Source organism: Bactrocera oleae, chromosome X (assembly GCF_042242935.1).
Source record: "Bactrocera oleae isolate idBacOlea1 chromosome X, idBacOlea1, whole genome shotgun sequence".
Taxonomy (NCBI): Eukaryota; Metazoa; Arthropoda; class Insecta; order Diptera; family Tephritidae; genus Bactrocera; species Bactrocera oleae.
In genome coordinates this window covers 22,765,733-22,792,476 of record NC_091541.1, presented here as the reverse complement: position 1 = coordinate 22,792,476, position 26,744 = coordinate 22,765,733, and the positions used below count along the sequence as shown (strand labels likewise).

Sequence of the window (26,744 nt, the reverse complement as noted above, 5' to 3'; positions counted from 1 at the left end):
TATAAATGACTGTTTCCATATTGCAGGAAATAACCGTGTTTAAGAGAGGAATTAAATCTCCTTGTCAAAGGCAGGTAAATATATTTGGCACTATTTTAGGAAGCATGAGGGTATCATGTCTGGGCCATAACTAAAAGATGGTTTTAACTTATTTAAATTAAATAGGACGTCTTCTTCAGAAATAATTGGAGCGTTAATTAAAGTATTCGAGCACAGCACTTGCTGATAAGAAAAAGGTTTGGAAGAATTATTACAGTAGTATGACTTGAAAAATTCTGCAAACATATTGGATATAATATCATTGTCACTTGAAATGATAGATTTGTATTTCATTGCGGACGGAAATTTGGAAATCCTGCGTTTGGAGTTGACGAAATCATAAAACGATTTTGGATTACTTACAATATTTTTTTTTACTTTATTTAAGTAATTATTATAACATTTTTTGTTTAGGTCAAAATATTGTCGACGCAATAGAGAATATTTAGAATAGTCGACAAGTGAACCGGTTTTTTTAAAATGTTTAAAGGCTCGAGTTTTTCTGTTTCAATTTATATAACTCTTTCGAAAACCACGGACTTATACTTTTGCTTTTATTAACAATTACTATTGGAACATACTTTTCAAATAATTTCATAATAATGTTATTAAAATGAGAGACACTCAATTCAATGTCACCATTATAATTAGGTCATTATATTGTAGAAAGTTCTGTATTTAACTTTTTAAAATTAGCTTTTGCAAAGTTAAACCGAGTACAGAAGCACGAAGTTTGATGATTATTATCCCGTACAATGCCTGAGATTTCGACAGATATTTCCAAAGCAGGATGGTATGAGTCCTCTGGTAGAACAAGAGGATTACTCTGAATAACGGAACACTTTGCAGAGGTATCAACGTATACTAAATCTAAGCATTTACCAAATTTATTCGGAATCAAATCCGATTGCAAATCGGCACGATATAGTCATCGAAAGGTTTCCACGAAGCACACGGTAAATAGAAATCACCTAATACAATTATTGAATCTGCATTATTTGCCATCGAGGTAGCACTATTTATTAAAGAAGCATGCTGCATGTATACAGATAAGTCCGAATGGGGTGGTATATAAGATAGGGTTAAATAAATAAAGCAACTATTAACGTAGACTCTAATACATTTAAATTCAAATGAGTCGGTCCCTGGAACAAGAATATTTTCAGATAGGATAGAGGAATGCACGGCAAATAGAACACCTCCACCGATTCTGTTCAGTTGATCACATCTAAAAATTTGAAATTCGCTGTTTAAAATCTCATTATCAAAAATGTGAGGTTTTAACCAAGTTTCTGTAAATCCAATAATATGGAAATTAAAATTGGAACTGTTCAAATACAAGTCGGTTAATTTTGTATTAAGACCTCTAACATTTTGATAATAAATGCTTAGCGAATTTCTACCAATCAGTTTTTTATATCGGTGGTTGCTTTTGGTAATATGACCTCAGTTGACATCTTAGTTTAGGTTTAAATTCGCGTATAAAAGCCCCAGGTGGCCAGAATGAACTATCTAAGATCTTTTTGAATGTTTCAAGAGATATGTCTATTTTAAACGATGATATACTTCTATCATAATTGAAGTTAAATTTACGGATATTGATATCATCGATTTTTAAACGTGACGAAATGTAAGATTTAGTGTCCTCCACCAAGGTATCTTTGGCAAGTCTCGAAATAAATATAGACTTTTTAGGTTAGAATACTACCCGATGGCAGTTGTCAAAGCTGTATGGAAGAGGGTGAAGTGGAAACATGCCGGCACTTTCTCCTCCATTGTCCGGCTTTTGCTAGGTTGAGATTGAAACATCTCGGCAATCATACTTTGGGCGGTCCAGAAGATCTGGCCGAAACAGATATTGGCCATCTCAACAAGTTTGTCATAGGCACAAAGCGCTTTGTCGACATGTAACGGTCTATTGATCCGGCTCATAGGAGTTTTGGGTACCACAACGGACCGGCGTTTAAGCTGTCCAAGTGTGATCCTTCTTAGGATCGACCCGCTAACCTAACCCTAACCCTAGGTGGAATAACTATCAAATTATTAACTGATGCTACTATGTTATTAGGGGGAGCCTCTGGAATTGTGAGACACTTATTACTATTAGATAGAGCTTTTGGGGAATTGAGCTTGACACACAGGATCGCATTAGGCAGTAGCATCTGCGGTTAAATATTTTTTTGATAAGTGGGCGAGGTCCCGCCCCTAATAAGTTTAATGTGCATATGTCCTAAAACGCTAAAGCTATAATAACCAAATTCACTGGAAGCAAATGTTTTTAGCACCTCTATTGACGGTGTGAAAATAGGTGAAATCGGGTGACAAGCCCGCCCACTCCCCATATAACGGTACCTAAAAGCGCGATAAACCAAGCACTAAACACGCCAGAGACATTAAATTTTATCTCTGGGATAGTATGAGATGACTTTATAGCAACCGCGTTCAAAATTAGTCAGTGATCGTGGCAACGCCCACTTTTAGGTGAAAACCCATTTCTTGGGATCTGCTTAACCGATTTCAACCAAATTCGGTGCATAACGTTCTTTTCATATTTCTATGTTATAGTACGACAATGGGCGAAATTGGACTACAACCACGCCTATTTCCTATAGGTATAACACCATTTTCAATTCCATCTGATTATTTCACTTTCCACTATGCATATCAAGTAACAATGATCATATCGGGGTAAAACTTTGCGTGAATAATACGTTTAAAGTATGCCACCTTGTGACCAAAAATTGTCTAAATCGAACCGAAACTGTTCAAGCCCCTAAGTACTAAATATGTGGACCCCAGTGCCTACAGTTGACCTTCTCCGAAAATATCAGTCAATCCACAAAGAAATCTCAAACGAGTATAAAATGTTCGGTTACATCCGAACTTAGCCTTTCCTTACTTGTTTCTATTTTATCTTTGGGTTTCGCGCCTGTTTGTGTTTTAGTTGGTTAAAATGTTTGTGTTTTTGGCACGAAATTTATCTATGCTTGTTTGTCAATATGTTTTATTTCCTTAGCACTTCCTTACTTGTTATGTATTATTTTTCTTCGCTCTTTTGCATTATATTATATAGACATATTTATATGTGTCAATGCACTATATTTGGTGTTTGCTAACACTATTTTTGTTCTATATTTTAAAGTTTTCTTTCATAACACCACTTTTAGTTTCACTGAAATATTTTTTGTCACCACACTTTTGTTTTTCGGTGTACATGTACGTATATATTTTCTTTGTGTTTGAATGTATGTACTTTTTGTGTAATCGCACTTTTTCACATGTGCATATTATCTATTTAATTATTATTTTGTGTTTTTTTTTGCCCAGATACCGGGGATTTTTGCACTGTACATTTTTTGTTTTTTTTTTAATCCCATAGTGCCTTTCACTAGGGCTCGAAGGACCATGACTAAAACTAGCAACCAAACAATTAAAGAATTTAAATATTATTTAGTTGAACAATTTAGTTAATTATTTGAATTTTATTATTACGTTGTAATATATATGTTTATGTATTGAAATATATATATAATATCAGATCGGAAACGTATCGCTGAATGTAGAGACGGCGCGTGCGGATCGGTGTTGTGACGAAGTGTTGGGCGCAGGAGCTGTCATATCGAATTTTAGGTGTTGACGCGGAGCAGTGTAGGATCGCATGGTGAGTCAACGAGTGTGGTTTTGCGAAAGATCCCGGCTGTCCTGTTGTCCATCCTTTTTGTTGAGTTGGGTAGTGTACAGGTACGGTGTATTATGTTGTGTGCGAGTGTGGTGTCATCGACTATGGTGTTTTCCAATTTGTGGTTTATTGATGATGATGTGATGGGCAGTATTTGGGTGCGCCAGTTTTTGCCGAGTAGAGAAGTGTGTTTAGTTACTGAGGCTTAGATCATTTAAACACACTGCTCTCCAACGTATTTGTGTATCGGATTTATTGAAATTCTTGGAGAAGAGGGCTCAAAGTCTGTCAACAGAGCTTTTTCGGGGAGTAGATGGTATCGACACAGTATACGGCCGTTCATATGAGCGCGAATCAATCGCGCGCACCGTCAAATGCAACCATTCAAAGGAAGAATCAAAGTGTCAGTATTGTCAATGCCTTCATAAGCTTACGCGTTGTTCAACCTTATTAGACTTACCACCAGAGAAACGTTTCGATATCCTCAGGTAATCAGGCTTATGCTTTAACTGCTTAAGGTCAGAGCATGTGTCTAAACAGTGTCCCTCTGGAGGATATTGCCAATATGGCCGCAAGCACAACACCATTTTTTGTCGAGAATCACAGCACTCTGCTTCGCTTCCCGCCACCAGAAGTGTGGTAACAATTACCAGTACTAGACTGCAGGCCTGTCTACCGTGAGTACCGGCTCAAACTACGCTATGAAACCACGACTCTATAATTGGATGCCATGCCTGGGGTGACCAGATCGTTCTTCCTGCTACAGCGTGTGCATATGTCTCTGGGGACAATTCGGAGGAACGACTGGAGAGGATTTTATGTGATCCTGGATCACAAGTAAGTTTTATTACAGAACGCGTACACGCACCAAGGGCGTCGTGGCAATAACACTCAAGTCAACTAACTTGCTATTTTGAGTGGCAATTCATGCCTTCGTCATTACATCTATTACCTCAGTGCTTCCAACAGCACAAACCTTCGGAAATCAGTATAAACACTTGGCTGGTCTGCAAATGGCAGACCACCACTTTGGAACTCCATTTAGAAGGGAGACACTTGATAGTGTGGTCCTAACGAACCACATGCAGAACTTAAGAGTTTGGGTTGGGTTATTTTTGGTCCCGCATTAACATCTTTAATAAATAATTAAGGCTTGCGCTCATATAGCACTCAAATTTTGGAAAAGTCTCGTTTGGACGAGATTGTAAGCAACTTTTGGAAAATGACGAATGGTCTAATGCTGACTTGATTATTGATTAGGAATGTGAGCGAATATTGTAAATGTCTCACTCACGAACATTAGGAGGGCATTACATGGTGCGTTTACTAATGCAAGCTAACGCATCACCCCTAGGCGACTCTTATGGCCGTGCCTTAAGACAATTATATCCTGTGAAGCGTCGACTGGCCTCCGATACACTATTACGTATCAATTATTATTGCTTTCATAAAGGATTATATCGACATAGTGCATATGGAAGCTTTAAGTACATACAGTGTTTCCCGTCGTATATATCTCATTGTGCATCATGCCGTACTAGACTAGTATCGTGTCGTTGTTAATTTTTCAGTACCAACGTCAAATGGTTTTTTTCATATTGATATAGAGCGCGTAGGTCCAACTATTCAGAATTCGTTAAACGATATCCTTACCGTTTCCGAAGGTACGCCATTGCTCTCACAGCTGATGTGGAAGAGATGTTTCGCCAGGTTTTAGTAGCACCGGAGGATCGAGTTCTCCAATGTATCTTATGGCGCGAATCCCCGAACGAGAATATTAAAACATATTAGCTTACGACGGTGACGTATGGCATGGCATGTAGCCTCTACAATGCAGTGCGAGCCAAATTTCGTGAAATTTGATGGCTTTGAATGAATGCAACTAATCGCACAACGCTCTATGGTTTTTGTGATGTCAGCTGCACACACTATCAACAGTGATGACAATGTTAAGTTATCATTGCTCACCGCACGTACTAAGGTTGCGCCATTGAAAGGCGACCTTGACTCGTACTATGTGGAGCTCTCCTATTAGCCAAGATGATTGGTAATGTTCGCAGAGTGCTTAGTTTAGAGGATGCCTCTGTACACTTACTGGCGGACTCTAGTATTGTCTTATGCTACCTAAGGAAACCGCCAATGTTGTTAAAACCATATGTTGTCAACAGGGTTCGGCAAATACAGGAATTGACAGCTATAAATTGTTGTCATTATGTACGTTCGGAACAGAATCCAGGAGATTGCGCCAGCCGTTGTGTGACTTCATTAGAGTTGCTGAGTCATCACTTATAGTGGAGGGGTCCAGATTGGCAGCATCAGAAGGCAACCCCGTTTAACCAGGTATCGTAGGTACAAGCAGACGAAGTTGTAAATGAGCAGAGTGAAGAGAGCGCCAGAGATTAAACCTTCGCATCTTCAATTCGGTTGCAGCTCACCACCCGACTTATCGATGGACAACATATTCCATTAACACATCGGTTTAGTTCTATCAAACGACTAATCAGAACTACAACTATAATCCTCCGCTGGTTACCAAAGCATCGCCGTCTCCGCCAACATCTTGTGACAACTCCAGAGATGGATACCGCGCTTGAATTGTTCATTCGTATTGATCAAGCGTCCGCGTTCCCACAAGACTTACATTGCTTACGCGAAGGCACAATTTTATCAACCTCTAGCCCACTACTACCATTTAACCCCTATTTGGATGATCAGTACAGTGAAAAATATCTATCAGTTTTCGTATGTACAGCACAAAGTTGGTGCATGACTTGTCATCCATGGCGTTTATATACACTTTCCCGTGTTTTGTTCCTCGAGGCGGTCTGTGCTGCGACTTATACCGTGATAACGCCAAAAATTTTGTAAGATCCAATCGGGAAATGAGGATCTTGCTGATTGGCACAATGAATAGAATCAACAATATCTTGCCAACATTGGGATAAGTTGGCACTTTATAACACCTAGTGGCCCCCATCAAGGTGGATTGTAGGAGGCTGCTGTGAAGTCCGCGAAAGGACATCTGGTACGGGTCATAGATAACCAGGCGAGGTGGCATTCGCATTTACAGACGCCACCGGCACTATTTGAAGGCTGTTTGAATTCGCGTCCACTTACACCGCTGACTGATGACCCCGAAGACAAATATGCGCTAAAACCTGGAACCTACCGTAACGGAAATTCCACTGGCAGTGGTTACGACGAATACATCAACAGTTATGGCATCGGTGGAGTGAAGAGTATTTAGCGATTCTACAAACACGAATTAAGTGGCGGAGGTGTATCGAAAATATTCAGGTTGGAGACATTGTCCTAGTCAGACCTAAAACCTCCCCCCAACAAATTGGCGACTGGGTCGCAGAACAGAGGTCCATCCGGGAGTGATGGCCTGGTAGAAACGCAGCATTGATAACCTCTTATGGAGTGTGCAGCCGGGCAATGCAGAAACTGCACTTACAACCCGACGATTTCAAAGAAGTGGCTTTGACCGGGCAGGATGTTTAAGATTTATTTTCAATTTTTATTTCATATCACACGATGCACCCTATGCAAAGTGTGTTTAATTTTCTATCATTCCGTACTTCAGTTATTTGCTTTAACTATTGTATTGTACTATTATTGCAAGACTTTCATCTTCTTTGGATCGCCGCAATAAACAGACGTGTTTTTAAGTTTAGTCCTGCGTTATTGAACACCATCACCATTCTAAATGGGGTAAGGGATGTTCGAAATTCTGATATTAGTCATATAGGGGCTAGGTCCAGTTTTCATTCGATTTTATCCATTTTAGGCACAAAGATACACTGTTATAAGAAAAGCACCTCATTTTTATAAAGATAACTCACGTATTGGCCAATATATGCGGTATTAAGGCATCCGGAAGTTCGAAAATCTTTATATATTATATATTAATATGGGAGCTAAGGGAAGTATTTACCCGATTCAACCCATTTTTGACATTAAGACATACTATTATCAAACAGGGATTCTCTCCGAATGTCAACTAGAAAATCGAAATTGATTATATTAGGGATATAAAGTTACAGCTGCTCTAAGCCAATTCCATTCATATTAAACGTAAGCCACATAATTCTTAAGAAACCGGTCCACTTAATTTGATTAAAATATCACGCATTATGACAAACCTTAACGGTTCAAAGATAAGAGGAAAGTCGGAAATCACTATACAGAGATATTGGGAGCAGAAAAGGTCTGAGCCGATTACACTAATTTTTGACATTGCTCAAATATACTTGAAAATATATTTTCAAGCAATTTCATATATATACATATAACTCACACACTATTTTACATATTTTTAGCATAAAACTAAAGTATATTTAAAATTATACGTTGAGTTAATATGTCTAAGATATGTTACATCTTTATGTTAAGTATATGGGACTACGGAAATTATTTGATCCGGTCCAACCCGTTTTTGCAATACTAGCATCTGAAAATAATTCTCTTTCTTCCCAATACATTCAATGGTGCTTGATTTGTATACTGGAAAGTGAAAGAATTAGATGGAATTAAAACTTATGTTATATGAGAAGTAGGCGTGGTACGCTATAGCAACATGTAGCAAGAGTATAAAAATAATACGTGCATTGTAGAAAGGCCCACAATTTTCCATTTACTTATTCAATGCGCTTAAAATATGCACTTGCCGCTTTACTATTTATCCAATAATTTTTCCTTTTCGCGAAGTTACCGTCAGTATTATTAAAAATTGTGTATGTGCTATCATACTGTATAGTTCTTAAAATATCGTGCTCTTTAAATCACAAATAAACATTTATGTACAATACATATTTTCATCATAAAGTGCTGAAAAGTAGTCGATAGTGCGTAAAAAGCCAACTAAAGTTAGAAGGGCGGAAAAATGCGTGTCTTTTTCCATCACCGTTGCAGACTGATTGCGCTGTCGCTTTGTCTCATCGCACGTGCTCGGTTTAGGCATGTTAGTGACAATCCGTGCCACTTAAGAAAATCTTTGGGTACTAAAATGAAATCAGAACATTAAGTTTTATTTTCTCAATACACAGCCGATTGCGTTAAAATTCCGATCAAGGAACACAATGCACTCCTCCCCAAGCAGTTTCTGCTGGGTTGATTTCGCAGAAACCGTACTTGTTGCCAAATCACCACCCATATCAGACGAAAAGCTCGAGTTGCCTCGAGAACCTAGAGTGACCCTTGTACAACTTCGTTCTGGATATTGTAGCAGTTTAAAGGCCTACTCGACATACCATATATATGTCCTGCTTGCAGTGTGTCACCGCATGACTCCAACTACCTCTTTGCATGCCTAATGCATCCCACTCATCTAACACCCCTCTTCTTATAGTCCGATTGAGCGGGGATTAAATAACCGCTACCAAAACAACACCAACATTGTCAAGTTGTTAATTAACATGTTGAGCAGATGATTCCCATTCATGACTATTGTTAAAATGAATAGCAAACAAGATGTTTGTAATTATGTGAACAAATCTTAAGATGAACTTTCATTCTAAATACATTTCATAAAAACTATTGCCTACCAACCCAAATACTAAATTCAATTGAAACTAAAAACTTATACGATGCCATATCTTGGAAAAGGATCAACCTGTGGAAATCTACCTCTGGCTGAGTATTTCGTTGAAGAACTGACCAAGAGTATTCATGAAACTAACAGAAATGTTACCATGCGTAATTGGTTTACATCAATTGCACTGGCAAAATCTTTATGTAGGGAACCTTATTTATTGTCCTTAACTATTGTCGGAACCTTGCGATCAAATAAAAAAAGAAATCCCCAAAAAATTTTCCAACTCAAAAAGCGGAACGTCCCAAATTTCAGTATTTTGCTACGACTAAGAATTAACTCTACTATCACATAAGCCAAAACCCAATAAAGTTGTTTTCTTACTGGCATCGTGCAAGGAAAAAGGAAAAATTAATGCCAAAAAAAAAATCCGCATATGATAGAATTTTATAACGCCACTAAAGGAGGGGTAGACACGTTGGACCAGATATGCAGCGCAATGTCATGCTCTCGTCAGACAAATAAGTGGCCAATTTGCATATTTTAGGCATTCTCAACATACCAGTTATGTTAATATGTACATAATATGCTGAGTTTATCTAAAAAAACATTAAGCCGGGGAGAATTCATGAAAGACATTTACAAAAATCTTGTAGAGCCATTGATAACTGAGAGGATAAATATACCTACTCTTATAAGATCCACAAGATCTCCTATTGAGAATATCGTGATGAAAATACAAATACCACTAATATTCAGCCAATACAAATATCAATAAAAGAAGTATGTATAGATTGTGTAATTATCAAAAAAACGCAAATGACAAAGTTAGCCTGTCACAAATGTAGAAAACCGATATGTGGAGTGCACAAAGTTGAATTGAGCAAAATAAACTTTAATGTTTTATGTTTTATATTCCTACTAATATTATTTGCTAATGTTTCCCTTGTGTAGATCTCAAAAAACTTCGTTGCTTGTTCGTGAATGCTTGACCAAAAAAAATTCTGTTACAATGCCCTAACCTCCATATTCGCCAGACATGGCGAAAGGGGTGGACGGCAGCGAAAGGCTGTCGTTTGATAAGATAGATGCTAATCGCTGAAAAAGCTAAAGGTTATCCTAAAAATCGAGTTTAAGAAGTGATTTGACGATTGGAAGAAGTGCTGGCATCAGTGAATAATATCAAATGGTTACAATTTTGAAGGCGACAACATTAAAGTAGACGAATGAATAAATAATTTTTACAAAAAAGGAAAATTCCCGTTATATTTGAACACACCTCATATATCCAATATATTGAATTTCGTCCAACCAAAACTTGAATCTTTATCGTTTAGCATGTGAAACGGTATGATGTGAGTGTTACAATACAAATGTGTTGGTAGGGAACATTTGTTGTGAACGAGCCTTAATTTTTTTTCTGTTTGGTTGGCATGACATCTATCAAACATATTCATTAACCTTACAGTCATTGAACGAACAACATCATATTTTTTCATTGTGTTAAAAATGTCAAATATTGTACCGGAATGTAATGATTTGCAGAAAGCATTAATTTTTTGTTTCCATTTGAAGAAAAGTGCTGCAGAGGTGCATCAACCGTTTGTCGAGGCATATGGTGATCATGCTCTATCAGAAGAAACATGTAAAAGAAGATTTCAACAGTTCAGAGATAACGATTTTGATGTGAGAAATTAAGAAGGTGGAAGACCACCAAAAAAGTCTGAAGACGCCGAACTGAAAGCAATATTGGATGAAGATGATATTTTGAGTCAAAAGCAAATGGCAGCCATGTTAAATGTTGTACAACGAACAATTTCAGACCCCTAGAAAGCTATGTGAGGGATGCAAAAGTGTGGAAAATGGGTGCCAGATGAATTGAATAAAAACAAATGGAAATCCGAAAAAACACTTATGAAATGTTGCTTCAAAGACACGAGAAAAATTAGCTTTGCATCAAATTGTCACTGGCAATGTAAAATTGATTTATTTTAAGAATCCTAAATGGAGAAAATCATGGGTTAAACCAGACAACCATCAACATCGACTGCAAAAACAGATCGATGCGGTAAGAAGGCAATGATCTGTGTTTGGTTCTGTTAATACTAATCGCTACAGCCAACAAATAATCAATTTCAAAGTAATTTTGTTACACGACAATGCACCTGCACACAAAGCAAAATTGGTTCAGGGTGCAATCAAAGTACTTAGCTGAGAGCTGCTGTCCCACCTATCGTATTCACTAGACTTGGTACCTTCCGATTATCATTTGTTTTCATCGTGGAACATGCATTGGCTGAGCATCGAAAATTGGGTGTCTGATTGGTTTGCTGAAAAAGACGAACATTTCTATTGGTATGGTATCCAAATTGTCAGAAAGGTGGTCAAAAAGTGTAAAAAGAAATGGTTAATACTTTGAATAAACCTTTTTTTACTTTCCCATTCAAAATTAGTATTTTATTAAAACGCTCATTTTATGCCGGTACACCTGGCATATTGGTATTAGTGGAATTTATCTTAATAAAAATGTAGAGGTAATTTCGATTAGTATTATACCATTTGCATTAGTTATCCATCTTTCAACAGCAATGTATCGATTTTTGTTAATTACGTAGATTTTACACCCTGATTGTGTAATGCTTCTCGGTTATATGGTTGGTACTTACGTTGTTGCGATACAACAAAATGTTTACTTACTGAAAGCCAGCATACTTGAAAGTGCAGATAAAAACCATGTGTTTTCATCACATACTTCGCCGGATTGGTAAAGTTTAAGACAGAATCGTACGACGAACCATCAACCATAAATAATTAAAAAACAAAGACGTTTATTGTAGTTTACAAATTTATGTATTTATGTGTGATTTTACTAGATTCCTGTGCATCAAATGACTGTTTTGCAAGGTATTTAAATTTAAAGGATCTGAAAAGTTCGTCCGTAAGAGCGATAACTGGAGTAAACATTCAGTTATCTTGCATGTCTTCCACGGCACCCAAGGGAGGTTGGTGTTGCATCTGGATGGAATCCGACCATTGCTACGCCCATAATAGTAAACCTATTTGTGCTATAATTGGGCCACAAATTAAGGAAAAAAAACTATAATTTTGTTGAGGGCATCGAATTATGAATGGGCTTCTGTGTTTTAAAACTTTTGAAATAGTAAATTTTTCTAAAAATAGCTCCATTTTTATGAGTTTTTTTATTGTATAAAACAGTTAAAATCTATTTTAAAAACCAAATGGTACATTTTCTGTAGTATTACATTTGAAGAATATTATTTTAAATTTTCGAAAGTCTCTCGGAAAAAAGTTGAAATAAGATATCAAAATTATATCGTTAATTTATCGCTTTGACCAAGTAACAATAGGAGGGGCTTGGAAAAGTTCGAAGGAAATTTTGCGTAAAAACCGGTAATTTTTATTATAAAACAAAAATTATTAACAAGTTTGAAAACAACTCTATGGCTTTACCTCGTAAACGATGTACAGAAATAGTGTTCCAAATTACAGAACAATCGGTGCTGTAGATTTGAAGTTGTAAGGGGCACCGGCTTTAAAAACATGAGTTGTGGGAAGCAGGTATAGAAACACTCATAACTCGCTTCAATCAATTTGAAAAACAAAAAACATATAAAATATATATTTTACAAACCGCTAAAACTAAACCAACTAAACATGCTAAGAACAAGTATTTTAACACACCTCCCACACTGTGAAAACGAAAATCAGATATAAACCCGCTATTTTCATTTATAACGGTTATGTTGCACATTATTAGATGTGCGTTAACTCACTAAATAAATACCGAGATGGTGCAAAGGGTTGCATAAGAACCATTGTAAAAATTGGACAGTGGGCGTGGCACCGAATACTTCTGAAGGAAATTTATATCTCAGGAACTATTTTACCAATATTCACCTAACCTACTGCCATTACGCCGACATTCTAGTGTTTCGTTATGAAAAAAAAATCAGACTACAACCACGAGAGATTGCGAGAGTATTAAATGTTCGACTGCATCAGAACTTAGCCAATTTTGAAATTGCGAAAATATGAAATGTTGGGATACACTCGAACTTAGCCTTTCGTTACCGTTTTAAATATTATAGAGTTTCGCACACACCCGCATTATTTCCATGCATTTTATCAATGCAAATTACCATAGCATATAATGCCCCGTTACACCTGACCTTAGCCCTAAAATGTTTATCCCCATCTAAGTATATTCCCATCATTCTTGCAACTGGCCAATATATGTGGTATAAAATCAACCAGACTTCTTTTGACCATTTTTGCGCGTACACATAAAGTTAAATTACAAATTGAAAAAATATCCCCAATATTTTATGAGTTATGTTTTTTTCTTTTTAGCGAGCTGACCTAGCCGTTGCTTCGATGACTATTAATTACGTGCGAGAGAGCGTGATTGATTTTACTAAGCCTTTTATGAATCTGGGAATTGGAATCTTATTTAAGGTAACGAAAATTTATTAAGGAAGAGTGTGAGATTCTTACGTCGTATTAATACGAGTAGGTCTAAGTTTAAACTTTAATTAGTTGGAGTTTTATTAAGTACCATATAAGATTTTATTTATAAATAATTAGAAGATCCGGCCACGTGTTGCTATGGCTTTGGTATACATCGACTTTTATTATAATTAACTATTAAATACAGTGAACATAGTATGTCTTTATTGCCGAAAACGTTTTTGACAAAACCTTCTTAAGGGTAACATAGAGTCTGACGCTGATATTCAAATTGATTGCTGATATTGAAATACACTGCAACAAATCGTTGCTTAAAGAATATTTTCAGTGATTTTTTTGTTGACCAAAAGTTTGTTTCGGCAACGTCTGATGGCTGTTGGATGTGTCGTTCGCACACACATGGCAAAGTAGCCACAAAGCTTGGCGCTGCAATGCGATTTTCTAATGCGACCGTATATTTTGCAGTACCTATGACATATTTTAACTTTCTCCACCCGATAAATTACCTAACACCGTCAATTGTTAAAATTTTACAAATTGTGAAACAAATAATTGCAATAATAACATATCGCGACTGTAAATAGAGATATAAACCATCCTATCGTTTAAGGGGTTTCAAAATGCATACAGTGTGTTAAATTTTGTATACTCTTGCAACATGTTGCTACAGAGTATAATAGTTTTTTTCACCTAACGGTTGTTTGTATCACCTAAAACAAATTGCGATAGAAATACAGTCAAGGAAAAAAGTCTACATACACCTTTCGATTAAGCGATTTTGGCAAATTTGTTCCGAAAATCAAAAAAGTCCTTATGTCATTATTTAGCTTATTATAAAACAAAAATATGAGTGCGAACATTTTTTTCTTTTTTTTAACAACTTTCACAATTACTGTAGGAAATCATAATAATTAGTAGGAAAAAAGTCTACATACAGCGTGGCAACTCCCGACATTAAATTCAAAAGTGAAAATAAAAAAAGGGAATTCTCCGTGTATTTTTATACTCTCGCATCTTGTTGCTACAGAGTATAATAGTTTTGTTCACCTAACGGTTGTTTGTATCACGGTTGTATATAATGATCAGGATGAAGAGACGAGTTGAAATCCGGGTGACTGTCTGTCCGTCCGTGCAAGCTCTAACTTGAGTAAAAATTGAGATATCTTTATAAAACTTGGTACACATGTTTCTCGGTACCGTATGACGGTTGGTATTGCAGATGGGCGTAATCGGACCACTGCCACGCCTACAAAACGCCATTAATCAAAAACAAATAAATTGCCATAACTAACCTCCACAACAAGATACAAGACTCCTATTTGGTATACAGAATCACATTAGGGAGGGGCAGCTGCAGTTAAAAAATTTTTTAAGTGGGCGTGGTCCCGCCCCCTAATAAGTATAATGTGCATATCTCCTATACCACTGAAGCTATAATAACAAAATTCGCTGGGAACAAATATTTTTAGCATATCTATCGACGGTGTGAAAATGGGTGAAATCAGGTGACAATCCCGCACACTCCCCATATAACGGTACTGTTAAAAACTACTAAAAGCGCGATAAATCAAGCACTAAACAGCCAGAGACATTAAATGGATGGCATAAGATGATTTTATAAAAACCACGTTTTAAATTATATAGTGGGTGTGGCACCGCCCACTTTTAGGTGAAAATTCATATCTTGGGATCTGCTTAACTGATTTCAATCAAATTCGGTACATAATATTCTTCTCATATTTATCTGTTAAAGTACGAAAATGGGCGAAATCGGATTACAACCACGCCTATTTTCCATTTAACATCATTTTAAATTCCATCTGATTTTTTCACTTTCCAGTATGCAAATCAAGCAAAAATTATTACATCGGCGTAAAACTTTGCGTGAATAATACGTTTAAGGTATAGCACCTTGTGACCAAAAATTATCTAAATTGAACCAAAACTGTTCAAGCCCCTTGGCACTGAATATGAGGACCCCAGTGCCTATAGTTGACTTTCTACCGAAAATATCGGTCAACATAGAACAAGGCGGCAAGATCCACAAATAAATCTAAAACGAGTATACCATTTGACTTTGCGAGAGTATGAACTGTTTGGTTACATGTTCGGTTTATTCCGAGTATTTTAGTTATTCAAGTGTACAAGTTTCATGTAAAATTTTATTGTTTAAAATGGCATATCATACAGAAATACACATTTCAGTTCGGAATATGGTAGTTAATCTCTGAAATGATAATAAATCATATAGGGAAATTACTTAAACTGTAAGATTAAACCATTCTACAGTACAAAGTATTATTAGAAACTAAAATAATACAAACAGTACCGAAATATCCCACGATCCGGTCGTCCCAGAAGGTTTTCTCGGCGGGACATAAGCTCCATTATAAAAGAAATCAGCAAGGATCCGAAAATAAGTTGGTCAAAGTTGACGTATTGCATAGAAAAATTTTCGAATATTAATGTACATCCAAGAACTGTAGGCAATGCGTTTCGTGATTGTGGATATAAAAGTAGAGTAGCATGCACAAAAATTATAATTTCTGCGAAAAATCGTAAACTTCGTCTTGACTCTGCTAAAACACATCTTGAGAAAGGTGTGGATTTTTGTAAACGAGTGCTTTTTACAGACGAAAGTAGGTATAATATTTTTGGAAGTGATGGCCGATCCAGAGTTTGGAGAACCCAAATACTGCGCTTGATATGAAGAATATTATACCTACTATCTAATATGGAGGCGGCAGCGTTATGGTTTGAGGTGCCATGGCTTCATCTGGAGTTGGATGTTTGGTTTTTATAGAGGGTACTATGGACCGCTATGTTTATAAAAACATATAGGAACACAATTCGAAAGCAACTGTGGATAGTTTGGGTCTTGAGAAATATTGGATTTTTCAACAAGGCAACGATCCAAAGCACATGGCGCACGTTGTTCGAGATTGACTTCTAGATAATACCCCCAGATAACTAAATTTACCACCACAGCCAACAGATATAAATCCGATCGAACATATTTGGGGCGTTCTAGAAAAGAAAATACGCAAATATGACATCAGCAGCCCCTAAAAACTACCCTTACCCGAGCTTGGGATTAAATTTCACCCGATGTAACTTTAAAATTTGGTGAATTCAATGCCTCGACGTCTACAAGCACTGATTGATGCCTAAAAACTACCCTTACCTGAGCTTGGGGCGAAATTTCACCCGATGTAACTTAAAAATTTGGTGAACTCAATGCCTCGACGTCTACAAGAAGTGATTGATGCCCAAGGTAGCCAAACCAAATACTAGGATTAAATTTTTTTTTTTTAAGAGAGTTTTCAATTACTTTTGTTTCTGGTGATTTTTTACGTTATGGATTTTTTTAACTTCCCGCTAAGAAAATTGAAAATTTTCTAAAAATCGGGAAGATATTGGTTTCACCCCATTTTGCAAAAATCGAGTTCTCAACAGATCTCGACGTTTTGAGGGTCGAGGAAGCTTCCCCGAACATTTCTACGATGATTTCCGTATGTCTGTATGTATGTGTGGATGTATGTGTGTGTGTGTGGATGTTTGATAAACGGCATTCCAAAGGGTTTCATTGCACTTGAATTTCGTGTGAGTTTGGACCCAATCGGACCAGTAGATTTTGAGAAATCTCAAAAATAAAAATTTCTTCCAAACGACTTGACCGATCGACACCAAAAACTAATCAGTTCTAAACCTTAAAAAAACACATCGTTTGCCGCAAACCGGGTCAAAATCGGTTGATTTACTTGCGAGATATCGAAAACGAAAAATTTCGAAGAGCTCAAAAGCAGTGAAAAAAGCGAAATTTCAACGTTAGCGTATGAAATTAGAGGGAAGTTGCAGGGATGGCCCTTGAGGCCAACCGTTTTCCACATTTTTTTTGTTTGTTATTGGAATGAATTACTTTTTTGTCTCGTAAATAAAGTGTAATGTATGTTTATATCTCCTAAACCACATAAGATATATCACCCAAATTTGCACAGGGCAAAACTTTGACACTTCTCACGACATTGCGAAAATATGTGAAACCGAGTGATTATCCCGCCCACTCCCTATATAATATTTTTGTTAGTAGTTTTTAGTGTAAAGTGCTATAAGTGCATAACCAAATGCGCCAGAGCGATTAAATTTTACATCCGGGACGGCATAGGAGAGCTTTTGTAAGAGCCAGTGTCAAACTTGGAAAATGGGCATGGCACCGCCTACCTTTATGTAAAATCATATATTACAAATCAGGCTTCAACCCCCTCTACTTCCCACAAAACACAATTTCAAATTCCTATTAACTTTTTCACATTCGAATATACAAATCAAGGACCAATGAAAATATCGCGATAAAACTTTGCAGAAATATCTTAAAGAGTATTAATATTATTGATTTAGTACTAAAGACTTTTTGAGGGAAATTAAATTTTACAAGTTTGTTATTAACAATTTTTCTGCAGCTAGTGTTTACGAGATAAATCCAAAAAAACGCGAATTTCATGGAAAAATTAGGTTTGGAGGCCCGTACTACCCCGCACGTGCAAGTTATAACTTTACCGCAATGGAGACTTTTGTAGAACGTTCAATTCTGAGGAATACCTAATGACGGGTGAGATAACTCCATCAAAGGCCGCTGAGTTATAAAATTAAAAAGAACAAAAATCAAGTTTGTATTTTAGATGGCAAATCTTTACAGGCCTTGGTCTAGTACTTAATATTAATATTAAGAGCTCAAACTTTCAGGGAATTTTTGTTTGCATTTCCAACAAAATTTCACCATGGGATCGCAAAAAAAGTTTAAAAAAATAACCCTATTCTACATACTTCCATAGGTTTATATTGTCAGCACTTGTGGATGTTTGCCGCGGCCGCTCAAAATCTGCCGCCTTTTCAACATCATATCTGCCATTCCGTTCGTGGGCCAATATATATATTTGCTGCTCAATTTTTTTCCTGCTACGAATTGCGTTTGTTTAATCGCAACCAAATCAAACATTTGATACTCAGCATGCGATTTGGGCCTCCTATCGCTTTATTCTTATACTCCGTTTGTGCTTTTTGAATGGCTTCTTTTGCTTCCATTCTAATATTTCGCCGTTCGTCTGAAAATATAGTTACAATTTCTTCTTCAATAGTTCTTCCCACTGCAGGCTGTGTTTCATTTCGCACTTTTATTCCAAACAGTACTTGGAACGGTGTGAACATAGTTGAAGAGTGGACCTGTGCAATATTTGCTTTTTGCACCTGTGCTATAAACTTGTACCACTCGCTTGATTCTGATGCTGACAGCTTTGACAAAACTGATAAGGTAACGGTTTACTCTTTCGATCTGGCTATTGCCTCTTGGAACCCACGTGATCCCTCAAATATGTTCAATTTTATGTGTACTGCAAAATGTTTGCAGTATATGCTGATCCCTTGTCGCTTATAACCCTTTATGGGTTGTTAAAGATATCGACCCGGGTTGTCAAATTTTTCACTACATCTGTATTTTAATGTTGCGTCTAGTGGACCTAGATGGCCAATACAGGCCTTGGTCTAGTACTTAATATTAATATTAAGAGCTCAAACTTTCAGGGAATTTTTTGTTTGCATTTCCAACAAAATTTCACCATGGGATCGCAAAAAAAGTTTAAAAAAATAACCCTATTCTACATACTTCCATAGGTTTATATTGTCAGCACTTGTGGATGTTTGCCGCGGCCCCTCAAAATCTGCCGCCTTTTCAACATCATATCTGCCATTCCGTTCGTGGGCCAATATATATATTTGCTGCTCAATTTTTTTCCAGCTACGAATTGCGTTTGTTTAATCGCAACCAAATCAAACATTTGATACTCAGCATGCGATTTGGTCCTCCTATCGCTTTATTCTTATACTCCGTTTGTGCTTTTTGAATGGCTTCTTTTGCTTCCATTCTAATATTTCGCCGTTCGTCTGAAAATATAGTTACAATTTCTTCTTCAATAGTTCTTCCCACTGCAGGCTGTGTTTCATTTCGCACTTTTATTCCAAACAGTACTTGGAACGGTGTGAACATAGTTGAAGAGTGGACCTGTGCAATATTTGCTTTTTGCACCTGTCCTATAAACTTGTACCACTCGCTTGATTCTGATGCTGACAGCTTTGACAAAACTGATAAGGTAACGGTTTACTCTTTCGATCTGGCTATTGCCTCTTGGAACCCACGCGATCCCTCAAATATGTTCAATTTTATGTGTACTGCAAAATGTTTGCAGTATATGCTGATCCCTTGTCGCTTATAACCCTTTATGGGTTGTTAAAGATATCGACCCGGGTTGTCAAATTTTTCACTACATCTGTATTTTAATGTTGCGTCTAGTGGACCTAGATGGCCAATGCCGAGTGGAGCATCGGCTTTGTTAATGACATGAAGAAAATCGTCTTGTTTGCTACGCTGTCTGCCATGTTGTCTTGCAAATACATAAGCCATTGAGCAACTTCGCGTGGAACGTCTTTTTTCGTTGTCCTCTGTTTGAAAGCTGCGCAATCCGTTATTAGGACAAATTCAATACCAAGCAGGCAATGGCAGTATTATACTGGGTGCCACTTACCATCATGCAACTCCGCCAAAGCCATATTCGGAGGCATCTACGTGAAGTTGAGTTTTTGCTCTTTGTTTGAAATACTTTAATACCGGCTCTTCTACTATTTCTGCTTTCAACTTAGCTACAGCAGCCAATTTTTCATGCGCGATCTTAAACTCTAAATCTCGCTTAAGCAATTGAGTCAATGGCTTCAGTATCAACGCATTATCTTTCACAAATTTTCTAACTGCCTTCAATTTTTTGTATTCAGGAAAATGTATGCGTTTTTTCAAAAATTGGCATTTGGGCCATTTTATTTCCAACCCGTACGACTGCGCACGCTCTAACCCTTTTTGAACACTTGTTAGGCACGATTCTCGTGATTGGCCAAACACGACCATATCATCGATGTACAATTTCTTTATACCATCATTCCGCAAGTTCTGAAAAATTACGTTAAGAAAGCGCACAAAAACGGCCGGTGAATTGCAAAACCCAAAAGGCGCCTTATTAAATTCGAATAAACCCTCTTTCGCAGTGTATTTTTTACTTTTCTCCTCAACCGGCACGTGGAAGAAACCGTTTTTAAGCCGTAAAAAACCAAACAGCCTAAAAATCTAGGCGATAGAAGTGAAATTTCATGGATCTCGATGGGCACTTGAAATGAAAATACTCACAATAGCCAGCAAGTTTTATGAGATAGAAATATTTCCCCGATAACAGAAGCCGATATTTATTATTCTGGAACTTTTAAGGGTGTTCGGTTAATGAAAAAAGATAGTTGATGTTTTCGCCTCTTTTTATAAAAAATATATTCATACACTTCCATACTTTCATGTTCAGGAAAAGATACAATTGATTTGTGGTATAAAAATATGAAATGAAAACTCGTGATTGTAAATTATGTAAATATCTTGAGAAAATTGCATCTATTGTCGAGCCTGATCTGGTTGTTGAGTCATTGGAATTATTATTCAATATTAAATTAAATTTACCTTCTTAAAATTGTAAGCTTCTTTCAAGGCAAAATTGGCATTAAATTTACCGCTTAAAATAATTGGCATAGTGTGCAAATCTTCTCCTAATTCTGCTGCACTAGAGGAAGTATATGCCAATAATGCTCTATGTATGAATTTATAGATTGAAATCCTAAAGAAAAATATGTGAACAAAGAGATTTGTTGCTGCTGTTGAAGATCACTAACAAAAATTGGAAAACAATGGAAATTAAAGAAACCCCGAAATTGAAATGTTAGTAGTATTGATTCTTAATTAAAAATTATAAAAAACATTTATAATTTGAGAGCTAATACATTTATTTTTTTGATTAAGTATTGAAAGTTCAAAAATCAATTGTTTTAATATATTACAAAATCGCAAAAAAGGGTTTAAAAAGTTTCTGCATAAGTTTAACGGATACATGTATAATAATATTTAATATTAATAATTGTTCGGTATTTTATTTAAATTCCCAAAAATTATTATTTTGTCTGATCTGGCTACAATGGAAAATGTTATAAAAACGCTAATTTTGAGGCCCTAACACACTGGAAAGAGTTGGGCATTCCATTATCCCTGTTCATATCCATATGTGGAGTGACAAATTTATTCTTTCAGTGGAGTTATGATAGACAGATACCGCACCAGCTCTTACATTGGGACGTTTGAAATGCACGACACAATCGAAGCTCGGCACATCCACCGCTTCTTCATTGTTTATCCATGTTTCTGACAATAATAAAACTTTCGCTCGTTGGGCTACTGTGTCCGTCAAGTCCGATTATGATAATTTTGCTTTTTACGAGAACAGCTAAAACACAGAAAGTTGAACGATCGCAAGCAAGGAGAGGATAGATACATAGAAGCTCGCATACATATTGACGCCGAATTTCGCGAATCGTCGCGGAGTTGGCAAAATTAGTTTGAATCCACAATTTTGCGACAATGTCGGTCGGCTATATTGTCATGTTTGTCCTTTTGCAGTGCTTTGGTATTGAAAATCGACTTATGCTCTTTTAAAATACTACGACTACCGATTGGGCTGCATTTTCATAGCGTCGTAATTAGATAAAATGGCCTAAATCGAAAAACTATGAAATAATGATAATAAGAAAACTTATAAAAGTACTATATGGAGTGTGCTTAGAACATATAAATGTTATAAAAGATTTCACATGAATCCAATTTTATATAAATTTTATAATGTCATATAAAAAAAATTTTAAATCGCTAATAGCCCATGTTGCCAATTCTCTTTTCTGAAGAGAACATCAGACAAATTCTTCAATTTCTGATTTTTGGCATCGTCGTGAGGAAGAAGCTTGTGGGTAACATACAAATGCGGGGGGAATGGTAAGATCAATTGCAAAATTGAAATTTTGCTGATTCTTCACGCCATTAATCAAAAACAAATAAATTGCTATAACTAAGCTCCGCAATAAGATACAAGACTGTTTGTTGGTACACAAGATCACATTAGGGAGGGGCATCTGCAGTTAAAATTTTTTCGTGTGGTCCCGCCCCTAATAGGTTTAATGTGCATATCCTAAACCGCTAAAGCTATAATAACCAAATTCACTGGAAGCAAATGTTTTTAAAACCTCTACCTACAATGTGAAAATAGTTGAAATCGGGTGCCAACTCCGCCCACTCCCCATATAACTGTACTGTTAAAAACTACTCAAAGCGCGATAAATAAAGCACGAAACACGCCAGAAACATTAAATTGTGCCCTGGGATGGTATGAGATGACTTTATAGGAACCGCGTTCAAAATTAGAGAGTGGGCGTGGCACCGCCCACTTTTAGGTGAAAACCCATATCTTAAGATCTGCTTTTATATTTCTATGTCATAGTGCGAAAATGGGCGAATTCGGACTACAACCACGCCTATTTCCCATTTAACACCATTTTCAATTCCATCTGATTCTTTCAATTTCCACTATGCATATCAAGCAACTATGATTATATCGGGGTAAAACTTTGCGTGAATAATACGTTAAAAGTATGCCACCTTATGACCAAAAATTATCTAAATCGAACCAAAACTGTTCAAGCCCCTAAGTACTAAATATGTGGAGCCCAGTGCCTATAGTTGACCTTCTACCGAAAATATCAGTCAATCCACAAAGAAATCTCAAACGAGTATACCATTTGACTTTGCGAGAGTATAAAATGTTCGGTTACATCCGAACTTAGCCCTTCCTTACTTGTTTAGTTTTAATTTTTCCCTCATTATATAAATGTTCTGCAAACATTATTATTTCTTTTTGTTATTATAATTTTTCTTAATACGCATGCCAAAGAACATCTGCGCGTACATACTTGTATATTAGCCGTTCCTTTACAAGGTGGTGAAAATTTGTTTGGTACCTTCTTAGAGTGGTGTAGTTTGTTGAGTTCGCTTATACAGAGGTGAGGGTTTCTTTTTGACGTGGTGTAATTTAATTTTCGAATTTACGCATTTTTTATGTTCCCTTTTAATATTTTACATTTTAGCACATTTGCACCAGAGAATGTTAATGAATATTCATTCATTATTCATTCCTCATAGTTTTTTTTACATTTCAGCACAGCTAACATTTGTGCCTTCTCTCTTCATTCACATTCTCTGTTTGCCCCTTCTATTTTTATTAACATTCTCTATCTGGAATTACAGCCCAACAAGCACAAAGAAGTTTCACAACATCTTCTGCAATGGGCACCGGAAAAGGATTTTTTAAAACGAGACAATTCAACTTACGGTAGTCAATGCACATTCTGAATGTGTTATCTTTCTTCTTTGCAAGTACCACTTTGTTTGCAACATCTGAGGTAGATTCACGAATGACACCCTCCTGTAACCAGCCAGCGACTTGATTCTTGACCACTTCATTTTCTATCGCCGACAATCGATAGCGGTTTTCTTTAAAATATATTTTGTCCTCTTTTGGAATTATTTTCAACTGGATAAGAGACTTTTATTCTGAATTTCTTGGCGTATAGTTTTTTACCATTTGATCTATGACGACCTTAAATTTGGGTGGAACATCAATTTCTTGCAATTTGCAAACAACTGTTACGCTCACATTTTCCTCTTTCTGGGTAAATGTATACCCGTTCGTACTTAATGTCAACGTGAATTTTGCAATGAGGTCTAATTATATTAACGCATCGAACTCATGTTTTTTGCTTAGGGCAGTTTTTCGCAATGTGGCCATTGCCATTGCATTTAAAACATATTGTTTCTTCTCTACACTCCGATTTCAAATATCTCGTTGACCCACAGTTGTAACAATCATGGATAACATGATCCGAAACTCCTTTCTTTGCTTTTTCAGAGAGCTCATGATCTCGTGGTTTTTTTTTTTGGCATCACTGAAAGTTCATGAGCTACTGAACAGATGACAAGCAAAACAACGAACTACCACTAATAATCCTGCAGAAATAAATTGCGAAATCAGTGGGTTAATTGTGAGATAAGATTTTTTAAAAACTTTTACGTGTGTTTCTAATCTTAATTAAAAGACATTTAATAAGGTTTTGTTTTTAAGAAAGAGCGGGTATTTTGTCTCAGGGTATTGTTTTGCTTAGCAGTATCATTTTTCACGTATTTACATATTTTGGATGGAATTCCCCGCAAATGTTATATAAACTGTGACTTCCGAATATATTATCAAAAGATATTTGTTTATTGAGTATATAAAAATGAAATAAGGTTCATGTTTAGGTTATTTAAGACTTGTAAGTGTGTTGAAATATTAAAATATTTTGTTAAATTGAGCTTTAAAAGTTAATTTTAAAAATCTTTTGTGATTAAAATATACATGTACATATATTTAGACCTATACCTAGCTTGTTAAACTAATTTAATTATGTATATTGTTCTGTAAAATGGAAACCGAAAAAGACCCAAAAATTAGAAATTTTCAAAACTTATTTCTTTCCATAGTGCCACCAAATGTTATAAAAAATGTGAATTTTGACAGCGCTCTCTCAATTCAAAGAGTTTCGTATCATGCTATCCATGGTAACAATGCTGCTTACGTTCACTCATCCTGTTTGTTTTACTTAATTGTGCATTATATCTGCAGAGAACTTAGAAGAACGAGAAGGTGCAAATTGAATTTTGTATGATGCTTGATTGGACGGCTAACAGAGTTGAAAAATTGAGATCAGGGAGTTCACCATTTTCATATAACAATGTTCTCTGGCAAAGGACATATCGACCAACATAAAGATAAAAATTAAATACTTTGAACAAAAAATACAAATGCCGCTTCACAAATGCATGATAATTTTGGTCATATTAACGATTTTTAGCTGAAAATTTGATCAAATATGATTTTTTTCACAAATCAACAAAAAAAATATATTTTACTTTTTTAATAATTTTCTAATTTCACTTGTTACAGAATTAATAATTTATGTATGTACATATGTACATCAATAGTTCATTTCCATTCTCTGGTATGTACACATTGAGAAAAAGAATCTTTGATATTATCACTTCTCAATAAATACATGTGCGCGCACTGCTCTATATGTAAGAATGTATGAACAAATATGCGTAATTTACGAAATAGACCGGCGATCGAACGTTTTTAAAAAAAACAGACACGCTGTGCTAAGTTTAAGCGTCAGAACAAGACTGAATTTTTATTTAATATCTTTTTACCATTCAGTTTACAATATTTTATAATTTTACTTACTAAGCACTAATTACAATTACCGAATTGCGTATTCTAATTCTTGGAAACATTATGAGCTCTTTTATTGGTTTATTGCGAAAATGCAATACAAACTGTGTCAACATTAATTTTATTAATTTCCTGCCGTCTGACTTATTTCCGTGATGAACTTGTCGAATTTATCTGGTTCATTGTCTTTTGTACTTACATATGTATTCGCATATGTAACTACTCCCCCTTTTAGATTAGAATTCTCCTGAATTCGCTTATTTAAATATATTTTGACATATCTTAGCTTTGTCGTCCAAATGGCAAAAATTAGTATTAACAAAAGTATTAGCAAAATGTTACACCCGTAAATTACTTTATTGTGAACTTTTAAATTAGAAATGCTTTCAACATTTATCTTATTTCCTTCATGTATTTGCTCAAAGGTAATTTTTTCTGTAAAATTTTTAAAATCATCGTATTTTAAGCTCATAATATTTCCTTCGACTTTTTCAATTAAATTAGAAAAGTAGTAATCATTAATTTCTATTGAACAGTTGTTGATTTGGAGTAAAAAATTTCCGTTTAAGATAGTATTATTTTTAGTGCAAGTGTTGTTAACAATTAAATTGACTGAATTTTTAATCATTACCGTTTTTTTCATCTAACGCTATAATTTCTAAGCCTTTGCTTGTTATTAGTTTACAATTTTTTATTAACACACAATGTGTGCTGGGCTTTAATTGTTTAAAATGTTTATTTTCTTCAAATTTCATTGTTTTGTTTTTGTAAGTGAAAATTT

The 26,744-nt window shown here is 35.8% G+C and overlaps 1 protein-coding gene across 5 annotated transcripts in view; it reads left to right on the top strand.

The window, feature by feature from the left end:
- Positions 1-26,744, top strand: part of LOC106624584 (glutamate receptor ionotropic, kainate 2) — a 1,058,023-nt gene that overhangs the window by 504,993 nt on the left and 526,286 nt on the right. For 4 of the 5 annotated variants that reach the window (XM_070112614.1, XM_070112612.1, XM_070112611.1 and 1 more), the window contains one exon: positions 13,623-13,727. The exons of the other annotated variant lie outside the window; for it this stretch is intronic. In XM_070112614.1, the coding sequence (XP_069968715.1) occupies positions 13,623-13,727 (105 nt within the window). The remainder of the gene's footprint in view (positions 1-13,622; positions 13,728-26,744) is intronic. 5 annotated transcript variants of the gene reach the window in all.